Source organism: Buceros rhinoceros, unplaced genomic scaffold (assembly GCF_000710305.1).
Source record: "Buceros rhinoceros silvestris isolate BGI_N320 unplaced genomic scaffold, ASM71030v1 scaffold11477, whole genome shotgun sequence".
Lineage (NCBI taxonomy): Eukaryota > Metazoa > Chordata > Aves > Bucerotiformes > Bucerotidae > Buceros > Buceros rhinoceros.
Genome location: NW_010422786.1, coordinates 12,019 through 22,877, shown reverse-complemented (window position 1 = coordinate 22,877; position 10,859 = coordinate 12,019). Strand labels below are relative to the sequence as shown.

Below are 10,859 nucleotides of genomic sequence, written 5' to 3'. Positions count from 1 at the left end.
CGTGTCTGCCGCGTTTGTTTCGCCCCTGCCACACTCACCTGGAGAACGTGTTGTCAAAGATGAGCGTGTAGACACCACAGTTCCTGACTTTCACCTGTCCTCTGATAGTTTCCTTGTGAGAGTTGCAGCTCCACCGCCTGCGACGCCAGGCGGGGCGCACCTGCCACACTCACCTGGAGAACGTGTTGTCAAAGATGAGCGTGTAGACACCACAGTTCCTGACTTTCACCTGTCCTCTGATAGTTTCCTTGTGAGAGTTGCAGCGGGTCATAGGAATAAGAACCTGGAATTCAGTAAAAAAAAAAAAAAAAAATCAAACCAAAACTTGCTATTGATCCTGTAAATTGACATTTGCCTTCAGAAAAATATTTAGACTTGAATCATCCCAAAACTCTCACCTGCAAAACTATTTATCTTCACTGATCAGCATCAGATATTCACCCTGATCTGTTTTCCCTTGACAACCTCTTTCCAGCTTTAAACTGTGGCTATGACTCTCTGCTTCAGAGACAGAATCAAATCCTGATCACTCTAATGTCAATCTGAGCAAGTTTACTGACGCCAGCAGCGCTGCATTAAATCGATACTGATGTATCGAGGGCAGAACTGACTTGAATGCGTGCTCTCGTGTTCACTGAACACAATACTCCCTGTACTGTAAAATACAGCTTTCACAGCAAATCTGAATCGTTTATCTGCGTTTACAGCAGAGATGTGTGGAACCATCTGTCTCGCTGTGACACCCCAGCAGAGACAGTTGTCCCAACAGCAGCTGACGATGACCGAGGACAACCCTATAAACCCGAGGTTCCATCAAACAGATCTATTAATACAGAAGCACCACTCAGCCTTCCCCTGAAGACGAAAGGAGATCTGATCCAGAGCTGCTCTGCAGTCAATTATCGCATGCTTGATAAATGTCTCCTCCCCCCAGACCAGCCCAGAGCAGCTGATGAGTGAAGTAATTCTGAGGAGGGGAAAAGCAGAATTTTGCAGGCTTGGACCTTTATTTGCACTTAATACTGGGTGAATTCCACATGTGACCAACAGAAGCTGCAGTGCTTTGCAACTCGACTTTTGCACATTAAATCACTGAAGACATAGCTCTGCCTTCAGGACAACCGCAGCCTAACTGGAGAAATGGGTCCTCAACATGGTAACGACCCCTCGCTACGCTCACCCCGCGCGCTGCGGTCCGCACGGCCTTACTTTGCACTGATCCAGCGGAGTGTCCTCCGACTCCTGGTAGACAACGCTGAAGGATATGCTCTTCGGGTCGGAGGAGAAGACCCAGCTAATCGTCAGCCCCATCTCTGTAACAGTGATGGGAATGATACTGTAGGTGCTGGATTTAATGAACAGCTCTCTGTTGCTTTCTCCAAAATTTAAGATCTCTTCCACTGTGAGGGGTAATTTGATCCTGTGAGGGAGAAAACTAGAATTACTTGAAGAGCTCCAACATAATTACTCAGAAACAATCACCATTGGTTTTTATTTTCCATCAGTTTGAGGCAGACTCCACAGCAACTTTGGGACAGGTCCACGAGAGGCCAGAAAACTGAGCCCTGGATGAAAGCAAGAGCTACAGCGAAGATGACCTACGGTATCTAGCACTGCCACCACTCCAGCAAACGTGGATATTATTCACTGATTTCATTTCGACTAGGAAAAATCCAGTGCTTGAATAAAGCCTTTTTAAGGAGTTACTGCGATTAAAAACAAAGAGTCTGCTGCCCTCTGTTGTTCTTTTCAAACAAACCTTTACACTGACCCTTGCTTTCGCCCAGTTACTGCTCTCTCTTGGCTGAAGCAACTGCTGGGAAGTCTCAAGGTCTTTAATTTTAATAAATTAAGGATCACTCTTGGCTCTGCTCTACAGCCCAGCTTTAGCTACTGCTTCGCTCGCCTGGTTCTCTGTATGGTCAGGACAGTTGAAACCTGGACTAGTTTCCCTCTGCAGGGCAAAGTTTAAAGCCTTCCCGACAACTGAGCTGAAATGTCAAAGCCAGCTGCAGGGAGAGTGGGCAAAGGGGGATTTCTCTACGACACTGAAATTCTTCCAGCCTGTTCTGCTTACATGATTTCTCCCGACTTCAACAAGCATATCTCAGCATCTTGAGCAACCTGCCACTCTTCCGACTCATCGAAGGTTGAAGAATTACACATGCTGTTTCTAGGACAAGGAAGAAAAAGCAAAGCCACAATTCTGAGTGGAGCGTGGTCAAACACCACCCACACAGTGACGCCTTCCTAAAAGAAACATCCTTATGGTCTTTATCATGCCAATTCTACAGTTCTTGTTTTGCACATTCTAGAGACAAGCAGATGAATTCAGAGTGGTCCTACATGATACTTCTAAAAACCAGCCAGCCCCAAACATCTCCCGCTGCAAACTGCCCCCCTGCAAAACAAAGGCAAGACCACCTTCACAGGAGCTCCGTGAAGCTCAGCTCCTGCAAGCCCGTCTCACGAAGCAACGGTGAGTCTGACAGAGGATGGCTCAGCCCTGTGTGGGAACAACCAGTGAGCCAGCCCGGTGGCCAGCCTGCTGATATTTGTGGGGACAGCTGTCTGACGCAGAACAGAGCTGGCAGCGCTCCTCTGCGCTGTGCTGAAGCAGCTGGAGGGAGACGACGGAGCTGCTTGGGTTTACTAGGTTTGATGCTGACTGTGCCAACAGCCCAAATTATTCTGTGTTGGTCTGCTGGGCACGTGGCTGGGAACGGAAGTGTCTTTGTGCAGAGGTTGGCCCTCCCCACCAAAAGGAAAAACCCCAGAACGCTCCAGACAGAACCCAAAGAGAGCTCCTCCACAGAGCGGTGCTCACACACTCCGGTCGAGAGAGTCTGCCTCCATCTGGCTGTCGTTGTGGAGAGAGTCCAGCTCCTGCACTTGGCACAGCTCCTCGTCGGTGATGATATCAAACGCTGCATCATCCAGTGGTTTAGAGGCTTCGCTTGTGACTGTGCCACAGGAGATGAAAAGAAACAGATAGTATTAGCTGGCTGTCTGGAAAACCACCCCGTTAAAGACGACTGGACCTCTCCTCTACCCTTACAGAAGCATTAGGTAGTGACTAGAACCAGCTGGGAACAGGTGGCCGAAACTCATCTAACACACATGCAAATCCTGCCAGTACCAATCCAACCCAAAGACGGGACCAGTCCCACCCTGAAAACACTCCACGAACATGCGGGGCCTTGGAGCAGGAGGTGACCCTGTGGTTTCTTAGGGAAAGTCTAAGACCTCTACTAATTTCCCCACAGCACGCAAATCATACACTGACCAAAAGCCCTCTCGGATGGCGACACGGGTGATTCCAGTGAAGCGGGGGACCCCTCCTGGTTGGCACTGGATCCCGAGTCATCTGTGCTGTCCACAACGACCCTCGGCTTATTAAAGCAAGCTCGGCAGCAACGCTCCTTCTTCCCACCGGGCTTTGTCACCACGTAGTAGTTGCAGCAGTAGTAGCAGAAGATGCGGCCGCACATTCTAGAGTTATCGAAAGCAAAGGTGTCAGAACGGTACCACGAGCCCCCACGTCTGGGCTTTGGTGTAAGTCTTGCTCTCTGCAGAGGCCCCAGTGCTACACCCCCTCTGGAACTCTTTAACACCGACTGCGCTGAAGGCAAAGCAAGTTTTCTTAGCAAACACAGGACAGAAATTCACATTCATACTTCGCTGCCTTAATAAACAGGGAAACCAGAAAAACCATAAATATAAATTCATGTTTAAATATAAAGACATAAAACTACTGAATACCCAAAATATGCAATACAAATAAATATTAATATATTAAGTACGTACGAAGGAAGTGTATATTACACAGGCCAATCTCGTACTCGGAGCAAAACTCCGTGCCTGTGAGCTCGTCTGTATGTCACTAGTTCGTGATCTCCCCCTTCCCCTTCAGACGGGGCAGAGTGCAGGATACTGGACACACACGGGTACGTGCATCCCTCCTGCCCTCTTGCCTCCGCAGTCTCTCAGTATTAAAAGCTGCCAACCGCTTGTAAACGAACACGATCAATCAGGTCGTGGGGATACAGAAAAGAGCCAGAACAAGCATATCAAAGCCCCTGAAACGTATCCAGTCCAATGTGTTTGGATAAATCCAGGCTGGGTAACTAGCAGCCCCAAGCAGGCCCACTGTATAGGGCATATTTTAATAGTAACGTTTTTAAAAAGATGACCCTGCAGTGGGTACCTGTCTCTGAACTGTGACCATTCAGAGTGTTTCATCCAGGTAAAGGACCTCCTGAATTCTGCTGGTGGAGAGTGCGAGGGGCTTGGAGGCACTGACCTGCAGTGGTGCCGGCGCACCATCCAGGAGAACTCCCGCTGGCAGTCCAGGCAGTGGTTCACCTCTGTGTCCCCCTGCCACCTCTGCTCCGCGCTGAGCTTCTGCTGGAACTCCAGAGCATCTGACTTCTGCCACAAAGCATCCTTATCTCTGCAGAGACACGGTTAAAAGGAAGAGAAACGGCTGGGTTGCTGTTAACAACCTCAGCTGGAATGCTTCAGCTGGGGAGTACCGGGCCAAAGCTCCCAGACAGTGCCCCCCTAAGCCAGGAGTTCAGGTTCTGCCTGTTTACTTTGATGCCAACCTGATAAGTTCTATCAAACGCTCTTCAAGGAACTGCTTTGTTCTTGTCAGGTCATCCAGTTCAGCAAATAACTTCTGGTCGCTGCTGTCTCTGTCTGCTGCCACCTTGCTGAGCTTCTCGCTGTAGTGCAGGACCTTCTCTTTCGCTTCATCAGCTTCTTTCCGGATCCTGATCCAACACAAGGGCAATTAAGAACTGGTTTTAGCTCATTCAAGTCTTCCCTGTGGAGCAAGGGGGTCCTCTACCCTGATAAACAGGTAGTTTCAGTGAAATTGTTCTCAGTGGGTGTATTTATTCTAGCTGACCAGAATCTCTGCAGCTTTCTGCACCACTGGAGCGCACACAGATCCGGGATCTGGTGAGCACAGCCAGCAGTCAGGGATTTCCTGGATGTCCTGCTTACACGGTGAACCTCACAATGGCCACCCCAGCGGCGGGTCTTACTCCCACTGGGAATAAGACCCATTTCAGACTGCCAGGCAATCTGCTGCGCAGACCCCCGCTGCAGACCCCGGAACCACAGCCTGCCAGTCAGGAACCTGACAGACACGCGGGAGGTGGTCCTGCGCAAACAGTTCTTAACTGATCCCCTGAAGCTTCACGGAGGGGGAAGGACAAACAGTCAAAAAGCAAATTTTCCATTCCTCATGAAAAAAGCGCCAGTATTGGTGTTCTACTGTTGTGACTAACCTGTAAGGCAAAAGGAGGTTATAAAATGCCTTTCAGCTTCATAAAGTTTCACATACAATGAACGTATGTCATCGGCTGCGTTAACAGTACCACAAACACCAAACCTCGCACCCGTGCGCTGTGTTTTTTAGGTGTTCCTCAGCCGAGCTGCCAATCTGCTGGTCCTCGTGTGGCACGTGCTACTAAAGCCACAGCAATTTTCAACGTGCTTTGACTACTGGCCCCCCACTTGGCTTCCAGCGTGACAAGGGCCCAGGCTCCCACCTCTCCAGTTCTCCTCTCAGAGACGTCAGCTCCTCGTCCTTCTGCAGCCGAGCAGACTCCGATTCAGACAGCCGCTCCCGTGCTTCATCCAGCTTTCCACACAAACTCGTGTTTGCAGCCTGGGGAAATAAACGCTGTGTTTCCTTCCATATAAAAACACCACTTCACCGAGCACTGGGCCACTACCGAGACACCTAAACAACGCTTTAGGTCAGTGAAAGCCAAGCTGCCAATTAAGGTATTATTGTATAAGCAGACACTAATGAGTTGTGTACTAGTGCTTGATTGCTTCTGTCACACTGAATAAGGGATAGACTGTGAAGGACGACAGTATTAAGCCCGTAATTCTTATTAGTCTGCCTGTTGAGCTCCTGCCTCCTTATCGAGGAAAATCTCGCAAAGATCAGGGCAAAAGTATATGCCCTAAAAGTTTTATCACCACCTCAAAGTATCAAAACCCAAACTACAAGTGAGGAAGATGTTGGTTATGAAAGCTATATGAAGGACAGCAGAAACAAGAACTCCTTTCACAGCCCACCTCTCCCAAGGTCTGCCAGCCTCAGGGAGCTCACCTAACCACAGCTCAAGGTGGAGATACGTCTGCCAGGCTCAACACCTGAACCCTCCTGTCTGCATCCTTGTGCCTCGGTACAACCCTCCGAACTTGGCTGTTCAGTAAATGCAGTGCAAAATTCCTCCTCTTCCAGCTGGGTCCACACGTGTGGCTGCAGGCAGTGGGCAGGCAGGGCCTGAACTGGACCTCTTTTAAACCTGCACCCCAGTTTAAGAGGTGTACACAAAGCCGGGTCTCGCACAAAGCCTGACTGGCTTTCAAGGCAGGGCAAATCCAAGTGCGGCTGTGCTGTCCCTACTCTGTTCCAACGGGTAACTGTCGGCAGCACCTCTATTTACAGAGGGCACTCTGGGACTCGCAGCCATCAGAAATGCCGTCTCCTGCCTCAGTCAGAAGGCCAACGCTGCTGACAAACACCACTGTCTCTTGATCAGCTCAAGCTGCTACCTGTAACTCCGTGATCGCCTCCTCCGCGGCTCGCTGCTGTCGCTTCTGCTCCTCGAGTTGCTCTCTCACGTTCCCGCACTCCTCGCTGACGGCCTGGCAGAGAGAGGGAGCCGGCAGTTAGCGTTCCTCCAGCCACCACCCTTCCCCGGCACAATTCCCGCTGTACATCACGACAGCTCGTACCGCTGCGCACGGGGTAAACGCAGCCCCACTGCCAGGCGGCTGAAGAGACACCCAGCTCTGGGGTGCAAGGGGAGTCCCCTCGGTGCTGGGGTGTCTGGATGCAGCCAGTGGCAGCAGTCTCTGATCACCTGCCAGCCCTAGACATTGCCTCAGAACAAGCACAATGAAACCTCCAGCCCTTAGCTGGGCTGTCTCACATACACAGGGATGACTCGCAGTTTCCTGGAAGCAAAATTTTGATCTTCTCGGCTGCTACCTTGAGCAGTTAGAAGCAAAAATACAGGAGGGAATTATCGGCAAAAGATCTGGTCTCAGCCTAAGTTTGCTTTCATCAACACCAGTTTTAAGGAGCAGTGTCATGGGTGTGGGAACTAGTCTTGCAATGGTCCCACCAGATAAAGAAAAAAAAAGTCGCAGCTGGGACCGGAAGGAAGAGGAACAGCAGATGCTGCCAGCTTCAGGGCCCACACACGGCATCCCCGCCTTGGCAGCGCTGGCTGCTTTTCCCGTATCACACGGCCTCTCCAGAGCACTCGGATGGCCACACTACGCACCTCCAAAACACTGAGGAGCTGCTGTAGCTCAGGCAGGCCCAGGACATGGGTGTAGAGGTATTTCAGATTCCCAGGCTAAGGCTAGTGGCATGTGAGTCCCAGAGCCTGACCCTCAGGGTTTCACAGAGTACCTGCTGCAGGAGACCCTGCACAGCTCCCTCAGCCACAGAATCATCGTCATTTACCTTGAGTTTTGTCTGATAATTTAGAATCTCTGTGCTCATTTGAAATTTTATTGTGGACAGCTCTTCTTGGCTGGTCTCTTGGAAACTCTGTGCCTGTTTCTTGGCTGTCTCCAGCTGCAAGCGCAGACTTGGGACAGCTGCGGCACATGTTTGAGCCTCCTCTAATTTCTCTTGCAGGGTCTTGTTCTCCTGTCTGAGATCAGAGACGTCAAGCTTCAGCTTCTCCTGTTGCTCTGCTGCCTGTTCTTCCAGCTCTTTGAGCCTTTCTGTGGCCTGGGCTATCTGCTCCTCCGCATCCATTTTTTCAGAGGTCAAGGCACAAATCTGAATACCGAGTTCGGCCATATCCGTGTTGGTCCTGTGCAGGAGATCTTTGTTTTCTTCATTTTCCATTCGAGCAGCTTCCAAGAACTGCTTAACCTTGGATAGCTCTTCCTTCAGGGTCAGCAAACTACTTTCCAGCTCAGCGTTTTGATGGGCTGCTGCCTCCTGCTCTTTTCTCAGCATTTCTTCTCTTTCCTTACACTGCACCAGTTCTTGCACGTGGTTTCTGTTGAGTGACTCACTTTGCTCTTTCAGCTGCTGCACCAGCGCCTTCTGCTCACCCAGGACAGTCTCTGTGACTGCCAGCTCGCCTCTCATCTTCTCCCTCTCATCAGTGGCCTGCTGAAGCTTGACTCGCAGATCAACGACTTCCGCTTGCAGCCTCGACACTTCTCCTCGGCTGACCTCCAGCTGCTCTTCGCTCACGGTCAGTCTGCAGGCCAGCTCTCTGGCCTCCTTCTCCAGAGAGGCCGCCTGCTGTAGCTGGTGTGTTTCCAACGATTCCTTTTCTGACACGAGGGATTCAATAAGCTTTGTCTGATGAAGGCAGGTCTTTTCAACACTGAGCTTTTCCACCTCAGGGGCCTCTGCTTTCCTCCTGTGTCTTGCAGCTGCTGCTCTTAGCTGCTCACACTGGCTCTCCACGCCTCGCAGTTCTGCTGCCTTCTCTGTGAGCTGGGACTGCAGATGCTCCTCGCCTTCCTTCAAGCTGCCCAAGCTTTTGTCCACCTGTAAGCTATGCTGTTTAGCACTCTTCAGCCGTCCCTCCAGAGAGGCGTAAGACTCCCTGGCGGCCTCTTCTCTTTGCTTTAGTTCTTCATAGTCTGAGTGAAGAGCCTCTAATTTCTCCTCCAGAATCTGGCTTTGCCTCCTGGCATTCTGCAAGTCTTCATCCAGCTGTTTGTTCTCATCCCGCAGCTTCTTCTCTTTTTCATCAACTGACACCAGGGCATCACCTATCTCACCCTGAAGCTGTTTCTCAGAGGCTCTCAGCCTGGCTACCTCAGCTTCCAGGGAAGCTTTAGAAGCTTCCAAATTTTCCAGCTTCCCTTCCATCATCTTCTTGGACTGCTGCAAATTCGCATTCTCCGCTTTCAGCTTCCTGCTCTCCTCATCCATTTCGCTCACTGCAGAGTTTTGCTGCTCCACTTGCTCCTCCAGCTCCTTGAGCTTGTGGCCGAGATGCTCTCTCTCAGACAAGAGTTTCCGGTTTTGCTCCTCAAGGCTACACACAGTCTGACTCACCTTTGTTAAGCGACCCTCCTGTAGTTCAAGTTGTTCTGCTTGTGACTGGGCTTCCTGCGCCAGTGCTCCTTCCCTCCTACCATACTCCTCCTCAAGTTTCTCTTTTTCTTTCCTTGCTTCCTCAAGACTTTTTTCCAGTGACCCCACCTGAGCCAGCGACCCCATTACCTGGGTCTGGAGCTCAGCCATCTCCTGCCCTTTCAGCATTAAGGCCTTCTGAAGTGCTTCCACTTCCTTTGCCATGGTTTCCAGGCTCCCAAGCAGCTTCTCACTCTCTTCTTTGGAGTCCGCAGCGAGGTGATTGTATCTGGATTCCAGCTCCTTCTGCACCTCCTCTTTCAGCTGCAGCTCCTCCCGCACTGCTTTCAGCTGAGACGCACGCTCCTCACTGAGTCTCTGCACATCTGCCTTCTCCTTCTCTGCCTCCTGAAGCTTCTCCAGCAGTGCCCGTATCTGCAGGGCAGAGTCACAGTGGGCTGTGGCTTGCTGACCCTTTTCCTCCAAGGCAGCGTCAACCTTTGCAAGGAGGTTGAGATTATTCTGTTCTGTGGAACTCAGCTTCGCTTTGAGCTCCTCGATGCAAAGATCCTTCATAGCAACCAAAGCCCTGGAGGCCTCCAGCTCCTGACTCAACAGCTGCAGTTTTGAGGCACAGTCCTCCTTGCTGGTCACCAGCTGCTCCAGCTTTGTGGAATATTCCTTCTGCTGCTCCACTGCATTCAGCTCCAGGGACTGCAGGCACTTCTGCAGGTCATGGACAGTGCTCTGAGTGGAGTGCGAGACCTCGCACTGCTTCTGTAACTCTACAATCATCTTTGTCAGCCGGGCGTTCTCCTCGCTGTAGTTACTGCTCTTCTCCTTCTCTACCTGTACGTGTTCTTTCTGAAGGCTGACAGCTGCCTGGAGCTCCTGGTTTTCCTGTTCTAGCCGGTGAATATGATCTTGAAGTTCCCTCTGCCTGAGCTCAGCCTGGTCAAGCTCTACACGCATCTCTTCAAAGCCCTCAAGGTGTTCAACATTTAATGAGTTATTTGCATCAGGGCTGGAGGGAAACTCTTGAGTCTGAATGAACAGAAGGAGAAAAACAGAACGTTTAAGAAGTATTAAGCATGTATTTAAATGGGTGCTCAGATGAGAGTACATTCAGGTTCTTAACGCATGGTGATGCTGCATTCACAGCACTACAAGGTATCAGCTTACAAGAAGTGGGGCTTGTTTTCACAACAGAGAAATTAAAACATGCTCATCTGCAGACAGTGCTCAGTATTTTCTTCCTCTACAAGATCTGCATATTCAGTTGAATCAGCTACTGGACAATGTCCTTTATTTTAATTAGGAGCTCTTTTTGTAGTTTACCATTGTGAGAGTCACCATCACCACAAACCCACCCAGCTCTCCAGAACTACGCCACTGATTAAAAGATCTCCCTGCCGCATAAACATTTGTTGTTTGCTTACCTGCAAGTAATTGCTCACTAAACTGCTCATGCTGGAACTGCGACTTGGGGGCTTCCACAAATAGGCTGAAGATCCAAGCGAGGACAGTGTCCTCCTGTTGAGGAGACAGAAACAACATGTAAGAGAAGTCTGAGCACATACGCGCATCTTTCTGCTCCGATGTGTCAGACCTATCTAGTTCTAGCTGCTGCATACAAAAAGACATAACTGCACCTGCTGCCTGGGCCAACTGCCGCTGAAGTTGGTGGAAAATGAAACAGGGACGTCAAAGGCACCTCTAAAAGGTCACGGCATTGGTATTCACCAAGAACCAACGCAGCTTTGCTCTT

General features: G+C 50.4%; 1 protein-coding gene across 1 annotated transcript in view; it reads right to left on the bottom strand.

Moving 5' to 3' along the window:
- The window catches only part of FYCO1 (FYVE and coiled-coil domain containing 1), a 16,901-nt gene that overhangs the window by 404 nt on the left and 5,638 nt on the right, over positions 1-10,859 (bottom strand). Inside the window, exons 7-17 of the mRNA XM_010140179.1 lie at positions 10,531-10,624; positions 7,505-10,135; positions 6,583-6,675; positions 5,562-5,680; positions 4,608-4,775; positions 4,304-4,453; positions 3,287-3,492; positions 2,828-2,963; positions 2,078-2,173; positions 1,210-1,420; positions 174-283 (exon numbers count right to left, since the gene is read on the bottom strand). Coding sequence (XP_010138481.1) covers positions 174-283; positions 1,210-1,420; positions 2,078-2,173; positions 2,828-2,963; positions 3,287-3,492; positions 4,304-4,453; positions 4,608-4,775; positions 5,562-5,680; positions 6,583-6,675; positions 7,505-10,135; positions 10,531-10,624 — 4,014 coding nt within the window. The remainder of the gene's footprint in view (positions 1-173; positions 284-1,209; positions 1,421-2,077; positions 2,174-2,827; positions 2,964-3,286; positions 3,493-4,303; positions 4,454-4,607; positions 4,776-5,561; positions 5,681-6,582; positions 6,676-7,504; positions 10,136-10,530; positions 10,625-10,859) is intronic.